The 24,491-nt window shown below is 58.3% G+C and overlaps 2 protein-coding genes across 2 annotated transcripts; one reads left to right on the top strand and one right to left on the bottom strand.

Moving 5' to 3' along the window:
* Window positions 1-4: 4 nt before the first annotated feature.
* On the top strand, window positions 5-13,349 carry TGME49_237290 (hypothetical protein). Its single transcript, XM_018780491.1, has 2 exons — window positions 5-5,838; window positions 6,894-13,349. Exons 1-2 carry the CDS (start codon window positions 4,473-4,475, stop codon window positions 11,873-11,875), a joined length of 6,348 nt encoding a protein of 2,115 aa, XP_018635764.1. The 5' UTR covers window positions 5-4,472; the 3' UTR covers window positions 11,876-13,349.
* A 531-nt stretch (window positions 13,350-13,880) lies between these two features.
* Window positions 13,881-23,690, bottom strand: TGME49_237280 (TLD protein). The gene is made up of 5 exons (XM_002369039.2): window positions 17,402-23,690; window positions 16,717-16,818; window positions 15,962-16,136; window positions 15,590-15,716; window positions 13,881-15,155 (listed from the first exon to the last, which is right to left on the bottom strand). The coding sequence occupies exons 1-5, from the start codon at window positions 23,426-23,428 to the stop codon at window positions 15,014-15,016; spliced, it is 6,573 nt and encodes a 2,190-aa protein (XP_002369080.1). The 5' UTR covers window positions 23,429-23,690; the 3' UTR covers window positions 13,881-15,013.
* Window positions 23,691-24,491: the final 801 nt, after the last annotated feature.

Here is a 24,491-nt window from a genome sequence, read left to right as displayed (position 1 = left end):
TGCGTTGAATCGGTTCGCGCGCTCGCCCGTTGGTGTACAGGCGTCACTGCCAGAGACTACCCCTTTGTTCGTGAAATCGGCTCTTTCTATGCCGTTCAGGCAACAGCCAAAGAGAGAGAGGTTTCTCAGATCTACGAGCGCTCTGCGGACAGGGGAGGAACGCTTTTTGAGCGTCAGCCCTTTCTCGGACCACCACACGATATTGTTGCACAATAAAAGCCACAAAAATGTTGTCTCTATAGGGCGACAAACAGAACATCTGCGTCAGTCGATGCTACTGATCGATAAAGGCGAACCCCGTGGCGACCTACAGCCGGTTAAAATACTATCCCCCAGTATTCATGCTTGATTGGAAGGCGTGGTCATAACAGTGTTTGTTTAGTGTAAGTCTAGAACCAGTCCGGTGGTAAGGCATGATACTATGGCTAAATCTACCACATAATGTCTGCCTTGCTTGCGGACGATCAACGCTACTGACAACAATTACAACGGTCAAACTATACACCCTCAGAATCACTCATCCCCGGAGTACAGTTCGAGTCACGAATTCTTGACGAATAACCATGGAAGTGCTCAGATTACCAGTGGCACACGACACAGCTTCAAATGCCTTTAAAGTCTGTCCTCTGAACCGGCTTATCTTTCCTCGTCCTTACGTACTCAGGGCATGCAATACCAATCAGATAACAACTGAAGCTAGACTCCCCGTTACAAATTATAAAATGGGATTCCTATTGTAGTTCTGCTGTATATATTTATACAATTTTAAATGGTAGATTGGGAGCAAACTGTCTACGTTTGTCCCATGGAACAGAACATCGCCTTTGAAGACTCCATTGCTCCCCAGTTACCGTATCAAAAAACACAGTCTTCGTCACCGGATTTCTCTTCGTGTACACATCCCAGGCGAGGCGGAAACACGTTACACGCTCGCTGTCCCAGGTCTTCCGGTGCGAAGGAAGGAGCACGCGATTGGGGAAGGCGAACGAGGGTTAAAACGAAAGAACACACCGGGCAGCTGTGCCACGGAAGGCCAAAAGCTACACCTGCATTCTCTTGTCCCGCCCCCATCCTCTCTCCATGCGAAACGCCTCGCGATCTCTGTGATTCGCTAGACAGTTGTCAAAGATGGTTTACGGTGGCTCTTTTTTCAGAGTAGCACATTCTAGATTGCAGGCCTTGTTTCCACGATTTTCCCCCGGATTCGGCGCTCAGCGACGTAGGTCGTGCGATGCTGTCGTTTCGCGCCTTCCAGGTACTCAGAAGCGACTTTGTGTTTTGCTACATAAACTCCAAACCCTGCGGGCTCTTGCACACAGAAACGTAATCTTTACTGGCGTTGCGCCACAGGGTGTGCCAGATGGATTCGTACGAACAGACACGACACACAGCCTCTCGGCAGGTCCACGCGTGTCTTTCCTTGAATTTTGCGTGGAATTCCTTCTTTTTGCCGTGAGCTATCTCCCAACCATCAATCAGTTGTGCGGGAAGTCCGTTCTCAAACGATTTGCCGCGTAGTTCGCTGTGTTGGACCGGTTCTGCCACCGTCAAGCGCAAGTTGACGACGTGCTACTCGACTCACGCGCCCGCGCGCTGACGTACGACACTTCACGCAAAAAGTTCCATTTCACCGACTTCGGTTCGGCGTATATTCGGAGTTCTTCCCATTGGAGGCTGTGCTGTCGTGCAAGTGTGTTCTGCAAGTTCTTCTGAGCATTTTCGTCCAAATCAAGCAGATACGCAGAAGTCTGAGCGACGTATCCTCAGTCCAGCGTCGTCTTTCCAGTAGGAAGGCATGGAGGCTTGCGTGTTTTTTACCTAAATAACCTGGGGGGTGGGGGGTTGCCGAGCGTCTGAGTGAGCGTTTCGTCGTGTGGGCGAGCGTTTTATCTAGGTAATGCCCATCACGAAGCCCACACATTTCGTACCACTCATTAAAGGGTACCGATTGCAGAAGAGCCTGTGCCGCGACAACATCGCGAGTGCTTGCATCTGGCAGTGAGGCATCAGAGTCGCGCGAACGAACGGCGGCCAGGAGGCTGGATGGGGGCTGGACGGAAGGCCAAATCCGCGGCACCCATTAATAAGAAGGTTGAAAGTACCGCCCTCTACCGTACACGCTCTCGAATAGCGGTGAAGAAGAAGCAGACCGCTTGCCAGGGTGTTTGTCTAGAAGCATTTTCAGGCGGACACACCTGCATACACTTGCACCGGATGTCAGTAGGTCTCCTTACAGGTGTACGCGCGAAGGGGATGTATATTTATACAAACGTACATATATATGTGTCAGGACGAGAACCAGACGCACTTTGGATTTGTCCACGCGTATCGCGACTATGTAAACTCGTCCATTTTTTTTCAAGTGGGTATGACTTAGCGATTGGGGGTTCTGAGGCGAAGCCCAAGAGAGCGGGTGTGTGAGCGAGGCAGTGAGGCGCGAAAAGTGTGGAATGTGACGTTTTGCGGAGCAGACTTGCTGGGACGCTGACAACAGGAGGGGTTGCTCGATTCCGTTTTGCGGGGGTTCCGCGTTGGATTTCCCCCGAGTTTTTTTCGTCAGAAACGCGCCTTCTTCATTTGTCGCCGATCGCACGCCGCCAACGAAAAACTTTTCCCCGCGAGACTTCCGGACGCTGGTGTGGCGAACAGGGTTTCCTCCACTCCGGCAACTGAGCGTTGAATTTCCAGTCAGAGAGCCACAGGCGTGCAGAGAGGCTTGGCTGCGCACAGAAAACGCACGAAACCCTTGCAAAATGCTTTTGGGTCCGTGCTCTTTTCTCTCCCCAGCCTCCCCGTTCCAGCAACTGTTCCTCGCTGTTCCCGTTGCCCTCTGCAACGCGTCGCCCTGCGCTCGTCCACGCAACTCTTTTATCAGCGGCAACGCACGGAATCTTTCTGCATTCCTCTATTTGTACATCCAGTCTACTTCCCTCTCTTCCTTTCCCCTTCCTCGCCCTCCCAAACCAGCCACACCACTCCTTCCCGCCCAACGGCGGCGAAACGGATGGCGAAGCGAGTGAGAAAAAATGCAACTCGACGACCGCGTACAAGAAATTGATTTTTCCCGCCACAGAGAAAGGCCGGTGCTGCCACCGGGGAAAATGTGACGGGAGCGCGCACCGTTTCGTTCGTGCGTCATTCATTTGCTTCTCTGGGGGTTCCTTCTCCCGCCCTCCCCTGCCGTGCGTTCGCGAGTTCACCTCGAACTTTTCCGCCGCTCTCCTTTGTCTCGTTCTCAATCCTGCTCGTCTTCCTGCGCGTTACGTTTTTCTATGCTACCCTTCGTCTCCCCGCGTCTCCTTCTCGTTTCAGGCAAAAAAGAGGAGCGAGAGGCGAGAGCACACCGGAAAAAACTGCCTTCGTCTCCCTTCGCTGTACAGCTCTCTCCCTCACAGTTCCTACCTCTCAGCTGTCTTCCGTCAACTTCGTCGTTCTGCCTCTCCCTGGGCTTGACAAACAGACACACTCTCCCGTCTCATCCTAGCGCTTCGTTTCTCTCTTCTCCCTTCCTTTCCAAGGCCTCGGCTCACTCGTCATTTTTCGACTGCCCGGCAACCCCGTCTCGGTTGTACACTTTTTTCACGCGGTTCCTACTTGCAGCGAGAGTGCTACAGACCGGTCGAGCTTGTTCATCGCTGCTCGTGTTTTCTTCCATACCAGTCCCCCATAATTGTCTTAGACTTTTCCTCTCCGCCAGACCGTGCATTTTCGCCCGGCCGATTTCTTTTCGGTAGGTTCTCGATTTCGCGAAAACAAGGGAGGGTAACGACGCTTCGGGTGTATGTACACCTGAAGGTGTGGCCGGGGAGGACGCCGTGGGAGTCTTCCGATTTCCTTTTCTCTGTGTTTGACTTTTAACAGGTTTGTGTGACCTTTTCCGCCGCAGTTTCCCCTCTTCTTTCTGTGTACCTGTACGCCCCCCCCCCCGCCCCGGCGCGCGACGAACATGGCCATCCGTCTCTCTTCGTTTTCGTTTGTCCTTTTGTCGATCAAAAACCGCTCCGGGTGACGGGTTGTCTCCACCTTCCGTCCAGTTGCCTTTCTCACACTCCTTGCTCGAAGCAAGCGTTGAGTCGCAGTCTTTCTCACTCCGCGATCCCCCCTGAGACAACAAGAAAACTATGGCCGCGTGAAGACGATTGCATTCTGGAGAGAGAGAGCTGGTGTGGGAGAGGAGAACCGGCGAGGCGTCGGCGTTTTCAGTCGTGTCGCTTCTTCTTAATAGTCTCTCTCACAATCGTTCCTCTGTCTCTTTTTTCTCTGACTAGCACCTGTCGCTTTTCGTTTGTCGCCTCTCGTTGCCAATTCAATTTCGATATCTCGTCTCTCGACAGCATCTTCCTCTCGTCGCTTCTTCTCCATTTGAATGGTTGTCCGTCCTCTCCCCTTTTTCCTGTTTTGACTCTCGCAAGAGCCCACTTCCCCTTCGCTGGAGGATCTCCCACGTCGGCCACAGCTCCGCTTCGCGCGGTATGGCCCAGAGACTGACGGCCTCGACGGGCATTGCCAGCGCCCCTGCGAATCAGTCTTCTACATTGTCTCCATTTTCTCAAGATCTCCCCACTCAGCGACCGCGCGATTCGACCCTCCAAAACGGAAGTTCTCCACCCCGAAAGGCTGGCCATACCTCTTTCTCTTCTCATTCTTTGCCGCTCTCTTCTTTCCAGTCTTCCTCTTCGCTCTCCGCTTCTCAGTCTTCCTCTTTGCTCTGTCTACCTCAGTCGTCGTCTTCGCTCATTTCACCTCAGTCTGCCTCCTCGCTCATTTCACCTCAGTCGTCGTCTTCGCTCATTTCACCTCAGTCTTCCTCTTCGCTCAGTTCACCTCAGTCGTCGTCTTCGCTCATTTCACCTCAGTCTGCCTCCTCGCTCATTTCACCTCAGTCGTCGTCTTCGCTCATTTCACCTCAGTCTTCCTCTTCGCTCAGTTCACCTCAGTCGTCGTCTTCGCTCATTTCACCTCAGTCTGCCTCTTCGCTCAGTTCACCTCAGTCTTCCTCCTCGCTCATTTCACCTCAGTCTTCCTCTTCGCTCAGTTCACCTCAGTCTTCCTCTTGTCTCTCTTCTGTCCAGTCTTCCTCTTCGCTCAGTTCACTTCAGTCTTCCACTTGTCTGTCTTCTGTCCAGTCTTCCTCTTCGCTCAGTTCACCTCAGTCTTCCTCTTCGCTCAGTGCACCTCAGTCTTCCTCTTGTCTCTCTTTTTTCCAGTCCTCCTGTTCGCCCAGTGCACCTCAGTCTTTTTCTTTTCTGTCGTCTTCGTCTTCCGTGTCTCAATCTGCTTCTCTGACTTCCCTGTTCTCGGGGACTTCTGTCGCTGCCAAGTCCTCTGCGTCTTCCCGTAGAGAGCCTGGCCCGCTGCTCCCGACACTCCCCCCGCGAGCTTCCTGTCTGCGCCCCGGTGTCTCCGTTTCGCCCCTCAGAAGTGTCTCCGTTTCGTCCCTCAGAGGTGTCTCCGGTGTCTCCGGCTCTGCGATGGCGACGCCGGCGCGGTGGGCCGGCCTGGTGACGGGTCGGGGCGACAAGGAGGAGGTGAAGTGGGAGCTTTTTGTGGAGCTCGACAAGACCGCGAAGCGGCTGTCGATTCTTCTAGACTGGAAGGAGAACAAGGCGAATGGGTATCGTTTGTCGGTCCTCGACGACGCGAAACTCGAATCCTTTTCTCAGTGGCTGGACATTTTCCTGGCGGAGCAGAACGTGGAGGGTCTCACGAGCTCAGAGGTCTGTCTGTCGAACAACAGAATTACTCACGTCGGCTTGGACCATCTCCTCACCACTCTGATTCGACGGAAGGTCGGGTGTCGTATCATGAAACTTTACAGGAACAACATCTCTGACCCAGGTGCGTCCTTTGAGACAACGAGGAAAGGGGGGAGGAAGGTGCTTTCTTAGCATCCGTTTTTGCAGCAAGACGAGGACTGCGCCGCGGGGGACTTCTGATTCGTCAGTTAACGGCTTCTGGTTCAGCTTTGGGGGAGGGGGCTCAACGCCCACAGAAGATTCGCACAGCGTCGTGACACACTCTGCAGTGAAAGGATAGAAAAAGAAAGCACCCCCTCGTGACGTAGACGAGCCAGAAGAGCGACGACGTGCCAGAGTGTCTGTACAGTGGACTTCTGCATCAGAGACGCCCTCGCTCGCTTTCTGGAACGAAGCTCTCCCGTAGCAGGCGAAAGCCCGTGGCCTCGTCTTTTGCTTCGTTTTTCGGTTGTGAACGCGTCCTCCACTGCTCATACATGGCTCGTTTTCGCGGCGAACGGATTGATGCGCGCACCACCTCTTCAGGTGTACATACACACGAAGGGGGAAGAAGAAAGTTACTTTTGGTGGCGTATCGCTTTTCAGGCTTCCGTGGCTATCCACTCCTTCTTGCAATCTCCCTTTGCCCTAGATAACTCGGTGTATTTCCTGCAAACAAGCAAACGTGAATCGTCTTCCTTTTCCTTCGCATTGTTCTCTCCATTCTTCGTACAGATCCATGTATACAGATAGGTGTGCTTCTGGTTTTTTTGACAAATTGAACAAACAAGGAGTGTAGCCTCAAGTGTTATCCCACTGGCGCCGCATGCCCTGAGTGTGTCAAGCAAAGTTCAATTGCCTGAAAAAAACAGCAGGATGCACTGTAGCTGTCGACTGGCACTCTTCGGGATTTTCTCCTGTGACCCGTTCAAACGTATATGAGAGTCCCCCTCAGTATCTATACATAAATTATATATATATATATATATATATATATGAAAATATATATGAAAATATATATAGTATATAGATAGAAAGAGGTATTGTTTGCATGCAGCTCTATGCTTACAGGGAGTATGTCCTGCCCCTTAGCTTTCTTGGTTCTCTGCATGGCTGAAGAAAGTGTGGTTTTGTGAGTGCCTTGAAATTTTTTTTCAGGGATGGTGTGTCTGTCGCGTTACATCTCTGCGACGCGAGAACCGCTGCACGAGCTGCATCTGTCGCACAATAAAATCACGGCGCGCGGCGCGGCGACGCTGCTGCGGGCGTTGGCGGCGCATGCAGGCTATCCACGCGTGGGTCGCAAGGGGAAGTTGGTGCCGCTCTGGCTGCGCCTGGAACAGAACGAGATCACGCAGGTGAACAAGCTGATGGTGTTCATCCACTCCAAGGGCGTCGCGTTCTGCACAGAGAAGAACCGAGACTTGTGCGGTCCAAGCAAGTGTCGACATGCAACCTCGTCGTGGAGCCCCCTCGTCCACCTCTACGTCATCGACCACCAGACGCACGAGTCTGGCGGCAGTCTCCTCATCCCAGACGTCGCCTCCCATGTCGCCTCTCGCCAGGCGCTGCTGTCCCTCGAAGAAGTCGAGAAGGGAGACAAGAAGGACGAGAAGAAGGCGGCGAAGACGGAGGAGAGTGACGAGAAACTCGAGGACAAGGAAGAGAAGGAAACGCCGGCTGTGGCAGAGCCGAGGAAGAGTTGTTGGTTGACGAGGAATGAGTCGGTGCTCGGGACTGGGAGGGGGCGAGAGGAGAAGGACGGAAGGGAAGACGGGGAGGAGGGAGGCGCAGGCCCCGAAGGAAAGTCGACTGCGCTGGGCCGCGACGTTGACGGCTCAGGCGAGAAAAAAGCCGTGTCAGGAAGCAGCGCGATCTGGGGCAGGCAGACAGGCGAGAAGAAGGAAGTCGAGGAGAAACTGCCCGCTCTCGATGCCACAGACCATGCGTCCTGGCCGGACATTCGCAGTGGCAGCCTCCGACAGGGCCGCGGCCCGCGCTGGGGCGCCGTCGCGTCCGCGGACGCGTCTGAAGGCTGCAACGGCGGAGAGAAAGAAGCTCCGAAGACAGACGCTTCGGCAGCGGACTCCAGCTCTTCACAGAACGACGAGGGAGTTGCGGATGAGCGGCCGCGACCCTGCGGATCGGATGCGCGAGAACACAGCCGTGAAGAACGAGGCGGATGCGCAACGCCTGCTCTGTCGACCACGGCGAGGTCAACGGCGCAGGAGGACAGAGAGGGGACGGGGCTTGGAGTGGAGTCACGGGTCGCTGTCGGGGCCTCGCCATCTTCTTCTCTTGCCTCTTCCACCCACTTACAGCACTCCCAGGGGGTCTCCGCTCGTGGGCTTCCGTCGCCGCGAGGCGATGAGAGAGCAGAGGCGAAGAGTTGCGCGTCTCCTGCCTCGCCTCGCTCGCTCTCTTCCCTGGGGGAGAGACGAAACTCACTGGTCGCAGCCACCACTGCGTCGGCGCGGAGTCACGGCGCGAAGACCCGTTCGCGATCCGGACAGCGGCAGGAGCTGCGCGCCTCCCAGGAGCCGGCGCCCGCGCATGACTCGGACTCCCGCGGCGCCCCGCGCGAGGAGACAGGAGGCGACTCTTCGCGCCGCAGGGACGCGGAGGTGTGCGGAGCCTCTGGAGAGTTGAAACAAACGCGGCGGACACCTGAGGGCCCAGAGTCTGTGGAGAGTCTCGGAGACAGAGAGAGTGGTGGTGGGGACAGAAGGTTTCCGGAGAGACACAGAGACGCGGGGCCGGAGCCTCCGGGGCGCGACCGCGTCCGTGGCTTCTCTTCAGACTCCGCCCAGAGTCCAGGCGCTTTCCTCCAGACACGAGACGGCGTGAGCGCCGCGACAGGGGATTCGAAGGAACGGGGAGACGCGGAGCAAGAGAAGGATCCGTCGGAGACAACCTGTCCATTTCCCTCTCTCGCTTCTTCCTATGGATTCTCCTCTCCCTCTTCGCGGGCGCCCTACGCGCCGAGAGACGTAGACAGTCAAATCCGCTCCGAGGAGTGTAGAGACCCCCGAGCCGGCCCCGTCGCCGACCGACTGCGTGCAGAGACTGGGCAGAGGCCCGACCCGCGTTTCTCTTGCGCTGCGCAGTTCGCATCACGAGTGGAGGACCCCCGGGGCTCACTTGCTCTCCGCAACATGTCTTCCTATGCTTCCCTGAAGGAAGAGAGCGAGCAAGAGCGAGTGCAGAGAGATCGTGCAGAGAGAGAAAGAATCGAGAGAGAGAGACAGGTAACTTTCTCGTCTTTCGCGCGCGACCGCGAGTGTGCTGAAGCACGGAGGAACGAGGAGAACGTGGAAGTGAATGGGTTGAAGCAAGGGGGATCGAAAGACGAGGCGGGGCCATATGAGGAGAGACAGAAGCAGGAAAACGTTGGTTTTTCGAGTTACGTCGCGGGCAGCAGACATCCCCAGAGGGAGCCGTCGCCGTCGCTGCATGCCCGGGCCTCCCTCGCCGATGCGCGCCCTGTGGAGCCCAACAGCGGGTTCCCCTACGGAGCGTACCCTTTGGAGCCTCCAGGCCTGGGGACTGGGAGCACGGGGCGCCGGCGGAGCGGGACCAAGGGGCCCTTGGGCGCGCCCGAGATGGAGGGGCCGTACGGGCCCAGCGAGACACGCATGTCTCCAAGAGCGGAGGCGTATGGCAACTCGACGCAGTTCCACCCACAGGCGTCCTTTCCCGCGTACGCGAGGCGCGATTCGCGAGAAGAAGGCGCTCGCGCCTGGCGCGAAGGGGAGCGCGAGAAGAAGCCGACTCTCTCGGATGTCTTCGCGGCGCTCCCCCCAGAGGCCCAGCAGGCGGCGGCAGACGCGTTTGCGAGCGAGCTCGCGGCGCGCCGAGAGGCGGAACGCTCGCGGGGCCGGGAGGGCCAGACGGACCCCGCGAAGACAGAGGCGGAGGCCGCGCGTGTGGCGTTTTTGTCTGTCCTGGCGCAGGCTTCGTTCTCTGAAGACCAGCCGAGCAAAGCCTCTTCAAGAGAGCCACAGAAAAGCCCCGAGTCGCGCGATCTCCCGGAGGGTCGGGGGTACCCGGGGGTGAGTGACTCCGTGGCTGGGAGCTTGCGGGTCTTCCCAACGCATGCAGGGCGGGAGGATCGCCGTGGGCGAGAAGACGACATGGCATTCGAGAAGGAAATAAGAGAGGCACCCGTAGACAGTCGACAGACGCGAGCCCATGGCCTTCAGGCCTCGAGCGGGGGCGCGCGCGCCTTCGAACCGTGGTGGGGCGAAGGCGACTTCGGGGACCGGCGTCGCACCGAGAAGCCGGACCCGTTCTTGCCCTTTGTGACGAGGACGCGAGAGCCGGGCCGCGAGAACGAGGAGTTGCTGCCGTCCCTGTCTTCTCTTCTGAGCACGCAGACGCAGGGGGCCGCGTTCTACGGGCTCCATGGCGAGGGGGTGAGACGCGAAGAGAAGGGGCACACGTACGCAGCCACGGCCTGGGCCAACTGCGCCCAAGTCCCCGAAGAGCCCCGCGGCGTCGACCCGCGAGGCGGCAGGTGCTCGTACCCAGGACTCTTCGGGAAGAGCGAAGCAAAGGGCCCCCGCGACGAGAGTCTCCGTCTAGAGTTCGCGCTCACGAGCTCCGAGGGACGCGCCGGCGCCAGCTCGCGGGCCTCAGGAAGCGTGGGGTCGTCTCAGGACTGGGCACAGCCGTCTGGCTCGGCCTCCTCCTTCTCCTTCTCCTTCTTTCCCGGGGCCTCGGGCGCGGTGTACGCGGGCGCAGAGCAGCGGCGCATAAGCGACGGGCAAGCCCCGAAACGCGAGGACCTCGCGGACTTCGGGTCTGCACTCGGCGTCGCGCAGAGGAGACACGAGGCAGGCCAGGAGTCGTTCTCGCCCGTGATTCAACCAGGGACTTCGCGAGGCCGGCCACCGTTCGCGAACCCCCCGTTTTTCGCTGAGAGCGACTACGTCTCTTCGCGTCTCAAGGCGACAGCGCAGGGTGACGGAGACGACCAGCGACTCCCTCGGGACGCGTCGCTGGGCGACAGCCGCCTCGCCCTCCAGAGTACCCGCGGATCGACTTTCTCGTCACTTTCCGGATCTGCTAACTCCGCCGCTTCTCTCCCCCCAGACGCGTTCGCTTTCGCGCCTCTATCGGGGCGAAAGGGCGCCGGCGTCTCCGCCTCGCTGTGCCGTGGGAACTCGGACTCGCTGGCGAATGGCCGGCTTGACGGCGAGCCTTCCGCGCGGGCCGACAGCGCCGCGGCTTTCAGTCGGACAGACGGCGAAGACCGGGTGGCTTTGTCGCCTTTCCAGCTCCTGCAGCAGAACTCGCTGTCGCGCGCGTTGTTCGCGCCAGGCGGGGCCGCGAGCCACGAGGAGCGTGCTCGCGAAAACGAGCGAGAAGAACTGGCCTTCCTCCGCCTGCTGCGCGGGCGCCAGGGCGAGGGCGCGGAGCCCGGAGACGGCGAGGCCTTCGCCGCGGCCCGAGCGTCGGCCGAGAAGGCTCGTCGAGAGGGTCCCTTCGCCTCACTCGCCTTCGCGGCCGACGCTCGGGCCGCGGGCCAGGAGCCGCGCGGCCGCAGCTCCCCCCGGGACGCACAGCCCCGCGCGGCTGAGGAGGCGTACGTCGAGGCCCGCGAGAGACCCGAGGAGGAGCGGAGGCGCTTCGGTCTTGGGCCCGCGGCGCCCGCGCGCCCCGCCCAGTTGCTGTGGGGTGCGCAGGCGCCCGACCGAGACCAGGAGTTTCCGTTCCGCGAGACCTCTGAGCGCGAGACGCAGTTCGAGACGCGGGACTTCTTGCGAGAGAACTGGCAAAAGTCGGAGAAAGGCATCTTCTTCCCCAACAACGCGTTCATTAACGGCGTGCCGCGGGGCGTAGACCGCGCGGGCAACGACGCGGCGTTCAAGAGCGGCTACGGCCGCCAGGCCTTCGCCTTCGAAGGCTCGGCGTACTCGGGCCTTGCGGGGCGCGAGCATCCCGACGGCCGTGTGGGGGGAGTGGAGCGGGAGAGAGAACCGAAGGACAGAGACAGCGGCAGTGCCTCAGGCGCAGGCCCCCAGCCGCTTCCGGCCCGGAAAGGAGACTCCTTCTTCTTCGCTTCCCTTCCCGGTCCTGCCCCCGCTTTCCACGCAAACGAGGTAGCGCGAAGCATGCACTACTTACCTCAGCAGTGAAGAGGGCGACAGGCCTGGCTCGGTCTGAGCCTCGAGAGGAAACGTCGCTGAAAGGCGAGCGGAGCAGACAGACGCGTCGCGGGAGGAGAGAAAGAACGCTGTTCTCAAAAAGAACACGGGGGACTTCCGGGAACGCATGCAGTGATGGCCGTGCATGCAAACTGACATGTCGCGAGACAAACGGTATGTCGGCGTGAGTGCTCAGCAAGTCTGTGAGACATTTTATCTTCGAGACACAGGCGACGGCGACTTGTCGAAGGAAGGAGAGCGGAAGGAGAAGAAAGACAAAACAGAGGAAGGAAGAGAGAGACGGAGCAGCAGGGCCAAGAGAGGAGAACGAGGCTGGGGTGGCATGAGAAGAAAGGAATGAAGGTGGAGAAAAGGTGGAGAAAAGGCATGCATCTGAGACTTTTCAGAAGCAGCAGGTGTGGGCAGCACCAGAGTGAAAAGAGCGCGAAGGGCGCGGGCATTGGATCGTCCACTTTCGCGGCTTTCTGTCATTGCCTTTTTCCTTTCTGGGAGGAGGAACAGGAGGCAGAGCAAACGTCGTGTAGGGGCTTCGACTCCGTTTTCTCTTGTAGAACAACGAAGACGTTTGTCTCCTCCGGATTTACGCCCTTCTTCGTTCGCCGCGTTTTCGTCGCATACGCCGTTTCGGCTGCGAGACGGCGAGACACTGTGTCGCTCTTTCGTCGTACTGGAAAGAAGCAGCTCTCTTCTTTCTCCTTGCGATCGTCACGGCGAGCGAAAAAAGGCTGTCGGTGCTCTCCCGCTCAAGCAGGGCGCGAAGAGAAGCAGTCCACGTTTTCAACGAAACACGGTCCACTGAAGTTCGAGTCGAAAAAAGAGAGCGACAGACAGGAAGAAGACAAGAAACAGAGGAGGAGAACAAGATTGAGAGAAAGGAGAACACGAGAGTGAGAATGACTAGAGGGAGAGAAAGGAGACTAGAGACAGAATGAGAACAAGAAAGAGCAAGTTGTTCGTCCTCGTGTGATTTTATGGTTTTAGGCTTGCGGGGTCAAAGAGGGTGTGCGTTTTCAACTGCTTTCAAGAGGAGAGAAATGGTGTGTCTGCATCTTCTGTCTTCTGAAGAAAGGAGGCAGAAAAGGTCGTTTATTTTTTTAGAGGCGCGTCTATGTAAGTTCATAGATGTATCGATGTACACAGATGGATTCTTAAATGCTCGCGCACGAGAGGGAGGACGCTTTCTAACCTCATCGTTTTTTTTCGAACAAATGCTGTCGTTTCTCGTCGCTGTGCATTGGCAGGATGTCTTTTCGCTCTCTTCGTTCGTCTTTGTCCAGTCTTTTTCGGAGTTAACGACTCGATTTTGGCTACGAAGTTCCCGCATACCCAAGCGCGTGCACTGCAGGCTTCGCACTGCCTCAAGGCCCGAAGACGAGTTTTCAGTGGCAAAAAACCAAACCGAAACACCACACAAAAATACGCGTGTGTACGCCTGTAATACCGCTGAATACAACTATCCATATGCACACAAAGCACAACTATATGAATAAATAAATATATATATATATATATATATATATATATATACGAAGCATACCTGGATGGATATGTATATACATCACATGTAACTATTTATATATATTCTATATATGTACATACAACATAGATATTTGTGTAGACAAGCGTGTAGCACTTCGGTTGTGGACAAAAAACATGTATATATCCAGAGCGAAGAGCGGGTGTAACGCTGAGAACGGTCGTGTGTTGCATGCGTCGACGCATACCCGCCTACAGGGAAGCCTTCTATATTCCTATATATAAATACATGTATATATATTTATACGTATGAGAGTGATTTTTCCCCATGGGCGGAGTTAGTGGAGTTTTTTCATTCGTTGTTATAGCGGGGCAGTTGTGTGAAGGTCTGCCTACGTACTACCGCAACTGTGTGCGTCTGTGCATGCGGTTTCTTCTCGGTTCTTCGTCGCGATCAGAATGGAACGAAGGGCGCGGCTTCCACCCGTTTGGAGCCTAAGGCTTTGCTCACACTTTCTGTCACATTCCGATTACGTTTCCCTGAGATGAGACTGCGGAGTGCTGGGCAGCGCATGCTGTACTCTTGTTTCTCGCGACACACGGCCACAGGGTCGGTCCTGCGAGACAAGCTGTGCAAAACGGCAAACGGGAGCCCTCTGAGACTCGCACAAAGAGGGGAGGAAAACAACGCCTGGTGAAGCCGCGTAGCTTTCCTTCTCTTTTCTCCCCAAACATCTTATCCATCGACAAGAATCTCTTGTGCTCTCAGCCTCCCTCTTCTTGCCCCCCCAGCCACCCCCGCGACTCTTTTCTGGGGAAGACGCCGAACTTTCAACGTCTCTCTGCGTGCCTCTTTTCAGTGGTCTCCTCATTCACCTTTTCATTCGTTTTTCGAGTTCCTTTTTCTCATTCGAGTTCTCCTGACACGAGGAGTGCAGGAAGAGCAGTATCCCCAGGAAAGCATCTTTTCTCTGATCTTTCCTAAGTTGTCCTTCCTGTCCACCCTCTCGCTGCTTCTGCCTCCGGCTTTTCTGCTTCCTTTGAAGCGATCTGAATGTTTTTTTCTGAGGGAAGGCCTCCGCGTCTCTGGGCGGCGGCGTCTCGCCAGAGCCTCGCGATCCACGCGTCTGTCCTCAGGGTTCCTGAAAAACTCCCCTTCTAGAAAGCTCTGCTTTCTATCATGCATCTTGATCTTTCTTCGGCAAGAAGAGGAGAAAAAAAACGAGAACGTCACTGCAGCAGCCTCGCGCTCTTCGTCTTTCCTGGAAGCCACAGAGCCTCTCGCTACTCTTCGACGAAATGTCGACGCACAACATTCCAGAGTGTTCCCCCGCCGTTCCTATCCCCTCTTTATTTCTTCTCGTCTCCTACTTCTCTCTTCTTTCCTCCGACCTTCTCGCCTGTCTCGTTCTTCCTTCCTCATCCTGCTGCACTTCTCTCCTCCTGCTCCCTTGCTTTCTTCTCTCTCTCGTTCTTCTCTTCCTCGCGTTTCTCCCCGATCTGCTCTCTCTCCCGTACTCTTGTACTTCGCTTGAGGCGCCACGGTCGACTGTCGGAGCCGCAGACGCAGAGGCAAGAGAGCAGCCCTGTGGAAGCGAAGCGGCCAACGCTGACGTGAACGAAGAAGCGAATCTATTCCGTTTGCAAAATCCAGACTTCAATCAGAGAAATGAGAAAATCTCCCATCTCGTCCGCCACGAGTTTCGCGGATCCAAAAGAAGCGCACTGTTTGCTCTGCCCTTTCCTCAGGTCTTCGTCGATGTAGATGGCGATGCTGCACAAAGCACAAACACTTTGAGCTCGCATGCTTTTCTCGCCTGCACAGAGAAACTCTCGAGTTGTCTTCCACACATGCGCGGGCAACTCCGGATAACGAAGAAAACTGCCAAACAAAGTTACTCGGCAACAAACAACGCAGAAAGATCTACACAAATAGACATGCACAAAGCTTCTGCACCCCCCGTTAGGAAAAACGAACAACCTACCTACTCGTACAAAAGAGCGCGCCTAAATACATATATACATAATTACATATATACATACATACATACATACATATATACATATATATATATATATATATAGACATGAATTTACATAAACACATCTGTCTGTGTATGTGTACATGCAGTATGTGTGTGTGTGAACGGGCACAAACGGAATAACTTGTGAATATGCGTAGATTCGTATACAGAGGAAAGTGCGTACTCATTTCCACCGATGATGATGTGTTTGTGAGTGACACTCATAAACAGTTGATTCGCGCCGGTCCACCAGTACGCTTGCTCTTGGGGCTGCAGCTGGTACACGAAGGAAACATCAAGCGGTGCGTCATCTGCAAGCACACCAAAACAAAGAAAAACGAAGACAACATTCACACAGACGCGGACGCCACACATACGGAATCACCAGATATATATATATATATATATCTGGTGATTCCGCAGGCAGCAGATGCAGTTGAGGGGGAGACTCGTTTTCGGGATGGAGCGTTCTGAGAGGGGATATTCGAACTTCTGTCCAAGCAGCAGTGGGCATGCGGTGGGGGGTGGGTGTCTCCCCGTCGAATCTCTTCCTTACGGGCGGCCGCTTTCGCGTCGTAGCGGAACGCAAAAGGACTGAAGAAGCCGAGAATTCCGTGGTCTCGTGTCGAGATAACGAGAAGCATTGGAGAGCGCAGAAACGGCGAAAGGCGCTGCACCATCGCAGTAATGCTCATCCCGTGAGTGTCGCTCGAGTACTCCAGCGTCGGGACCTGCACTCGAAAGCAAAGAAGCAAACTGCGTTTGAAAAACAGAGAACAAGAAAAGGGAGAAGAAGAGAGGAGAAGGAAACAGACGAGGAGGAGAGCGAAAACAAGCAAAGACAGAGACAAGAGAGGGGAGAAAGAAGGCGAAGAGAAGAAACAAAAGAGAAAAAGAGGGACAAGAGATGGGCACAGAAAGAGAAGAGAGGAGGAGAAATAGCCTCAGAGTTGTGTGAAGAGGAAACACTGTTTTCTCGAAACGACGCCAGAGAACAGCCGCACTAAAAACAAAACGGAAACGGCCGTCAAGCAGCATCCACGCGTCGATCCGTATACACAGATGCATATAATATATATATATATATACATATATATACATATACATATACATATATATATATATATACATGCATGCACATATATATTTACACACACATACATATACACTCGCATGTGTGTATATATAGATATATCCACAGTGTATTTAGATAGAGAGTGGCAGAAGCTTATTTATCTCCCCTCTTGCAGTAAAGTGTACAAGTCTTTTGGAGTGGAGGATTTACACTGGAAAGAGCATTTCCGAACTCACGAGCATGCGGTCGGTCTCGGGCACCCAGCCCCAGATCGCTTCCCAGTGTTGCGGTTGCAGGATCCGAGATTCGTGGCGCAGACGCGGGCGGTGAAACTGTCTCTGCAAAGAAGAGCGAAAAAAGCAGAAAGTGACGATACATTTACCCTCGCTCACGCAGAAGCAGACGCCTAAAAAAACGAGAAGCACAGTTACGGCAGGGGCACAGGGCAGAGACACAGGAGACAGAGACAACCCACGGACAAGCATCTGGCCGAAGGTGCGCCTTGTCCTACGGGCGAGACGCGTCTCGAGTTCTTTTTTCCTCCATGTGTCTCCACTTTGTTTTTGTGTGTGAGTCAAGTTCTTGAAACGGAACTGCGACCTAGATTGCCCTCGACTTTCTGTAGAAACTTTTACATGTGCGCTTCTTCTCCGTCTCACAGATGAGACTTTGCACCCCAGAATGCCGCTTCCTCTCTCCTTGTTGCCTCGCACACTGTGTCTGCAGAAAACAGCCAGGTCGGCCGCGCCTCTTTCTCTCTTTCTCCCCTTCTTTACTCTGTCCTCGTTCTCGCGATCTCTCTGTCTCTCTTCACCTTCATCTGGTCACAGGGCGGCCTCCTTTTTCGCCCCTCTCACGCTTCTCTTCAGCTCCCTCTCTCCGCTCCACCTGCTTCTCGCTCTCGCTTTCTCTGCGGCGTACCATGCGCGTCGTCATGAGGTAGGGCGTCGGGAACTCTGCGGTGTGCTTGTGCAGGGGCTCGTCGATTCGCAGCTTGTATCTGAACGCGGCCTTGGTGAGTCCGCTGAGAGTGACCGCTGGGTCGTCTCCGCAGTTGTAGAGGACGTCTTCAGCCGACTCGTGATCCGCGCAGTTCAACAGCGAAGGCTCCAGGAGCTTCAGCAACGCCACACAGTATCTGTAGAAGACGTTCGCGCCCTCGAACAGAAAGGCCCCGTAGATCCGCAAAACGAAGTCGAAGGGGAGCATGCGAGCGAAGCCGTCCTGAACGCCTCTCGCGACCCACGCTGCCAAGTCGATCGTCAGCGACCGCAGGTGGCTGTACAGCCGCGGGAGGCGCTGCGCAATCGTCGCGGTCACGATCTTGACGAAGCGAACGAAGTCCTTCCGCTTCATCGGGACCAACGGAGGCTCGTGACTCCGCTCGCGCTGCACCGCCTTCTTGAGCAGACAGTGTAGAATCAGGTACGCGACGTCTTCGTCGAAGTACAGCAGGAGGACGCAGGTCAACGGCGGGAGAACCGGACAGAACTCGACTGTGCCATGCAACGCGTTCAGACACCACAGCAGCCGGCGGGCCTTCTCCTTTCCACTTTCCGTGAGAAGGACATGGAAGTCTGTCACATCCTCGACCTCGTAGACGTCTGCCTTCTTCAGGCGCCGCCGATACTCCATGTCCTGCTCCCCACTCGCCGCCGGGACATGGTGCAGGGCCTGCCAGAGCGGCGAGGCCGACGCCGCGAGCCCCGGCAGCCGCGCCGGTTGACCCGCAGGCGACGGTGGATGCACCAGGCACCCGGCTGCAGAGAAAACTGGGGACGCGGGGAAGACGTGGAGTGGGACAGGCTGTCTGGCTTTGTCCGAAGCCGCGCCGCCAGAAGCCGCGCCGCCAGAAGACCCCTCACCCGGAGTCGACGAGTGCTCCATCGAGAGCGAGCTGTCGCCCGTCCCTGCGAGCGCAGACGCCCGCGTCTCCGCCTTCGCGCCGGCCTTTTTGTGTCTCCGCAGCCCCACCAGAAGGCGGTGTCTCTTCTCCGGTTTCTCTTTGCTCTTCGCCAGGTCTCCCCGTCCAGGACCCGCAAGCCCTGCGTCCTCCGTGGGGCCCCCGAACGACGTCGGACTCGCGGGGCTCGAGGCCCACGCCTCGCCCTGTTCCTGCCGGGGCCCGCGCCGCACCAGCAGCGCCGACGAGGACACCGTCGTGGAGGGGCAAACGCCGAGCCAGTGCGCAGAGCGCTGCGACGCGGAGAGCTGCGACGCGGAGAGCTGCGACGCGGAGAGCTGCGACGCGGAGTCGGCTGCGAAACAAACGGAGGGCGGCAGCTGAAAGACCGCCGCGTCCTCGGGCCTCTCCTCGGCCTCGCGCTTCTCGCGCCCCCACGAAGCCCCGCGGTCTCCGCCCTTCTGGCTAAACGCGCGGATGAAGCCGCGACTGAGCATGTCACTAGGGCCCTCTCGGGTCTCTGAAGCCCCGTGGGGTCCGACCGGTCGCGCGTCGACGTTCGCGGCGCAGCAGCATGCACAGGACGCGAGAATGCCGTTATGGGGTCGCGAGGCGCCCCCAGGCTTTGTCCTCGCACCCGTCTCTGCGCTCTCTCCTTCCTCTCGAGATTCCGACAGCCGGGGCGGCCAAGCCTCCGTTTCCTGAAGGCTCGGGTCTCGCGGCCCCGGGGCCTGCGCTCTCGCGCCGAAGCCGCCCTCAGGCTCGCGGTCGCCCTCGTGAGGCCCCTCGTCCGTTGTGGTTCGGCGACTCCCGTGTCCGAACGGATTCTGGTGGAACAGTCGACGGAAGAACCCAAAGTTCTTCTTCTTCTTAGCAGTGTCGTCTGCACCCCTGCCCTCTAGAAAAGCCAAAGACGCGAACGCACTCGACTGGCGCTCCGTCGTCGCATCGCGCCCTCGCCCTCCCGGCCTGTCTCTGTCGCCCCTGTCTCCAGATCCCTCGCCCCACGACTCTCGCCCCTGGGGCGAAAGTGAGGCGACCGGCCCCACCTCTTGGCCCGACCGCGGCGTGCCTCCCGAAGCCCCAGAGCCCTTGACGGCCCCTGAGAAAGACCCCGACGAAGCAGATCCTGGGGCGTGAGGCCCCTGGTCCCCGACAGGCGCCGGGAGAAAGCCTTTGTCTTTCGCAACCATCGCGGGGGCATCGGCGTCCTTACCTTCCTCCTGGGAGACCGGCGCGGAGCCGAGGGGCTGGCGAACTTCCGTCTGGGATGAGTTGCTCTTCAAGAGCCACCCGCCCTCGAGACTCTTGCCCTTAGACAGCAGCCACGCAGGTCCCGCCTGTTTGCCGCCCAGGTGACCCTCTCCCGAAACCGTGCCGCTGCGCCTCCAGGGGAGCCGACTTGACGACGGCGTTGCCGGCCCGGTCCCTACGCCCCCCGATCCCTCGACTCCGGTCTTTGCATGCACAGGGGGGTTGAAGCCAAGCGGCGAGGAAGACGCGCGATAGAGGGGGTTTCTGTCTCCGCGTAGGTCGGACGCGAAGGGTTCTTTTCCGGCGCGGCCCGCGTCTCGTGTATCCTTCTTCTTCCAGCCGAAGAACGACTTCCGTTCAGGCTCCGAGGTCTGCGCCGCGCTGAAGAGGCCCGACTCGAGGGTCCCGGCCTCGAGGGTGCGCGCCTCGCCTTCCTGGGGCTTGTTTGGGGCGTCGGGCCAGGCTGCAGCCATCCAGGGTAGCCGCAGGCGTCCCCGTCGCTTGTTGTCCCCGGCGCCCAGCTTCTTTAGGCTCGCCTGCGCCCGAAACAGGTGGTAGTCCGAGTACGCCGGACTCCGCAGGTGCGGCAACACAGACTCTTGGGAGGCGTTGCGCTCGAGCGCCCAGGGGGTCCCTGCGGGGCTCGGCGCTGCTAAGGAGCTCAGCGAGTCGAGCGAGGAGCCTGTGTTGAATCGCCGTGGCGCCCAGGGCGAGCTGTCCGCGGCCGCTTGGTACTGCGAGAGGGTGCAGAAGGCCACAGAAGTCGTGAGACGCTCTCGGGACCGCTCTCGAGCTCGGCGCATGCGCTCTGCGTGCCGCATGTGTCGGTGGTGCGTCTCGCGCATGTATCGCCGAAAGTCCTGGACCTCTGTACTGTCTCGGCGGCCAAAAAGTTCCTTCGCAAGTGTCGCCTGCCGCTCCATGTCCGCCGACTCTTCCCCAGTCGTCTCGGGGCGATGCTTTATGTAGTCCAGAAACAACTTCCCGCGCCCAGTCGTTCCCTCGCCCCGCCGCGCCTGCTGCAAGGCCTCGACGTCCGCCTCCATCCGCCCGTGCCAAGCCGGAGACTCCTGACCCGCAAACCCCGGCGAATCGTCCGACGTCGGGCCACCACGACCGCCTCCTTCGTGTTCTCGCCGTTCTTGACCTCCTTCTTTCTTCTCAGGGGCCTCGAGGTGCTCGGCGGCGGGTCCGCGAGCCGAGGTCGATCCAGGCACGGAGTCCCGGTCTTCGTCGATCTTCCGCAGGTCTCTGTCGAACCTGCCGGGTCCGGTGTCGGAGCTGCTCGGGCTCGTCTCGCCGTACAGTTCGCCACTCCGAAAGCTGCCGAGGCCATGGAGAAGCGCAACAGCCCCGCGGGCCTTGTCGCCGGCCTTCTCGCCCCGAGCGAAGCCCCGGTCCCCGCCGGGGCTCCCTGACCTCCCGCGGAGGCCCGGCTCCCCCAAAGGGCTCGGCGGCGCGGGCCAGAAGTTCAGGTCGTTGCGAATTGCCTGGCCGAGCGGATTGCTTCCCAGCTTCTGGCGCCGGCCCTTGAGCAACGCCAGCCACCGCGGCGTCGCCCCCGGCGCGGCCTGGGGCCCGTGGTGTCCGTCAGCGGGTCCGTGGCGGGGCGTGAGGGCAAACCAGTTCCTGAGGAGGTCGGCGGTGGACTCGGTCAGGTCGGCGAAGAACTCTCCGCGGCTGAGGGCCTCGTCTCCACAGCCGCTGGCCCGCCAGGCCGCGAGGGGGGTGTCTGTCTCGAACTCAAAGTCTTTCAGCCGGGTCTGCTTGCCCGAGATGTCCTCTTGGAGCCCGAGCACCCCCGCAGAGAAAGTCGGGCACTTGCCCTTGAGTGTTGCCGGGACTTTGTCTCCGAAGGTCTGCTGCAACGCGTTCTTGTACAGCTGCGGATGGCCTTTGAGGAACTCCCAGGCGTTATTCGCCACGAGCCAAATGGTTTTCTTCAGTCCGTCGGGGACGCCGAAGCGAATCGCGCTCTTCAGCGCGCTGTACACGACTTCCGGGCTCGAACACGAGAACGCTGGCAGCGCGCTCGATCCGACGACACTCGCCTCGCCCTTCTTCTCGCCCCGCAAGTCCCCAGCGTCGAGGTTGCTCGAGCTCCGGCGCCGCACCAAAGGATTCCCGCCGTACCCCAGCGAGAAGAGGCTTCCGGCGGACCCACCCCCGCCTGCGTGCGTCGCACCGACTCGCGGACTGAAGGAAAAAGAGTGCCGGCGCTCCCGCTCTCCCCCCACTGGCCCGGGCCCCGGCTTGTCTCCGCGAAAGTACGCCTCCAGCGTTGCGACCGCCGTCTCCAGGCTCGCCGCACTCGGCGACTGCGCGGAGCCAAACTCCACGACCACCACCGGCGCAGGCCGCCTCCTCAAACCCGAGGGCGACGACGCCCCTCCGGCCAAAGTGTCTCCAGCCAAAGTGTCTCCGGGCGCTGGGTCCCCTGGCGCCCGTGCCGTCAAGTCCTCCTTGACGCCGTCTGGAGTCGCGGAGATGAGCAGATCTCTCTGCGAGGCGGCAGTCGTCGCGGCGTCGAGGCTAGCCGGGAGAGAGAGGGTGTCCTGCGTTTTCGTCTCACTGGGAGTCACCGCCGCGTCGGTCGGGAGCGGGAACAGCCGGTTGTCGAGGACGAAGCGCATCTGCTTCACGGTCCAGGCCTGTCGGTCGTCCGCGTCGCCGAATCGCCAGCGCGCCAGCTCGAAGGCCTGCACCCAGGGGGGCGGAGAGTATGCGGGGAAGAGCACGACGCCGTCGGTCACCTGGGCGATTACCGGGAAGGCCCCCAGGGCGAGAGCTGTCGTCGCCGCCGCACCCGCCGGCGGCGGCAGGGAGATCAGCGGCGAGTGCAGGTACGAGACCGACGCACCCGCGGAGACAGGAGACAGAGGAGACAGCGGCGGGGCCGGCAGAGTGAGCGGAGACAGAGTGCCAGACACGGGTCCGCTCGACCGACTGTCTCCGCGAGACGAGCTCAGAGCCTGGGAATTCGCCTGTGCGGAGACGCCGGACGCAGCCTTCCCCAGGTGCGGCAGCAAGATCGCCGGTGCCGCGCCCTCTGGGCGTCCCTGCACAGGCGTGGTTGGCCCGCCGGCGCGACCGCCTTCGCTGGGCGGCGGTTCCAGGCCGCGCGAGTCCCCCCCGCGGGGCGACGCATACACGAGAGGCGAGGAGAAGAAGGCGGCCCTGGGGCGCGCAGAAAATGTGTCTGGCTCTAGATCCACTGACGCGGCAGGCGCAGAAGAGAGGGAAGGAGAAGACGGACGAGAAGAGGGAGAGAGAGACGACGGAGAAAAAGAGAGAGAAGACGGAAAAGAAGAGCGAGACAACGGAGAAGTAGGAGTAGTAGGAGAAGCAGCTGGAGGCGATCGAAGAAGCTCTTTTTCCTCCGTGTCGGCGAGACAGAAGTGAGTTTTCGTAGACGAGTGAGAACTGGCGGGAGCGTGTGGAGAGGAGTGCCGACGAGCGAGGGGCAGTCCGGGAGAAGACTCCGGCGAACCCGCGGAGAGGCCGGGCGCAGGAGACGCAGCTGCAAGAGCAGCAGACTCGAGGGATGTCCACCACTGGGGAAGAGGAGACGCCGGGGCCTCATCTCGAGGTGGCGGATTTGCCACACACGACAGGGCCGAGAGCGAAGGCTCGCTGCGGGCAGGCACGAGCGGGCGAGCGCTCCCGTCTGCATCCTCAGGTGCCAAAAAAGAGAGAGAACTCCGGCGTCTTTCAGGCGTTCCCTGCCGGCGAGTTGAAGAACTTTCTGCGGAAACGCCTGGACCCTCAGAGAGGTCCCAGAGGGAATCCATGAGAAAGAGTGAGGGCGAAAGAAGAGCGCGGCCAGCGACAGTCGATCAGAAACGGAGACAGAGAGACGGGAGAAAGGGACAGCGAGGAAAAGCGGACGAGCCGAGAGGACAACGCAGCTCTCAGTGAAGCTGAGAATGAGTCACACGCAGAGTGTGAGGCACACGCAAAAAATCCAAAAAGCAGAATGGTAGTTGACAAGTGTCGAAAGACAGACGGGAGAGCGGAACCTGTCCCGGCGATCCAGTGTACAGACACCTGAAGACCTACCACCCACCTGCACTCAGGAAACGACTGAAGAAGGGGGGTTTGAGAACGGGCGCGGAAACAGAGGAACGTTTGAGGAACCTGGAGCCCGTCACTTCCCTTCGCACAGCCTTTTGAGCAAAGAGTCCGTTTTCAGGTCCTGACAGGTGGGGAAACAAATCACTTTATTTGGCGCTTCCTTCAGCGACGAGGATGCAGTGACGAAGTCCTTTCGAGGAAAGAAGGAAACCCGGGAACTCTGCGTCTCATCATCATGTTTACTTGTCACAGTTGAAACCTGAACAGACGCGGACGGACGCGCCACGTTCCGAAGTGGACGAGAGCGAACGGGTGAGAAGGCCGAGGGTTCCCGCAAGAGAGAATCGAGAGGAAGCCTGGAAAAAGAAGAGTGTCATGCGTCTTGTCTCTAGGACTTGAACTTTCTACCAAGACAAGAAGGGGAACGTCAAGATGACAAACGGGACACGACGGAGTCAGAGACACCGACTGAAAGGTCGCGCAGGTCTTTGGCGCGGCGGAAGAGGAACAGACCGAGTCGAAATGCGATACTGCGAGAAAGGAAACCAAAACTCGACAGAAAGTCAAACACTGGCAGAGTTCTGTGATGCGGGAGATATCGCGAAAAGCAAACGAACAGAAAGCTTAAGCTTTCTGGCGGGTCACCGGCCCGACAGGCGATGCCGTAGAGAAAAATATCGATCCTCGAGGGGAGAATTGAACCCCAGAAATGGTCGTATCCACACGAAGGACTGTAAAGCACAGGGCTGGGGAAAAGGGGAACCCTTTAACAGCTGCTGC

This window comes from Toxoplasma gondii, chromosome X (assembly GCF_000006565.2).
Source record: "Toxoplasma gondii ME49 chromosome X, whole genome shotgun sequence".
NCBI classification, from domain to species: Eukaryota; Apicomplexa; class Conoidasida; order Eucoccidiorida; family Sarcocystidae; genus Toxoplasma; species Toxoplasma gondii.
This window is presented reverse-complemented; position numbering and strand designations above follow the sequence as displayed.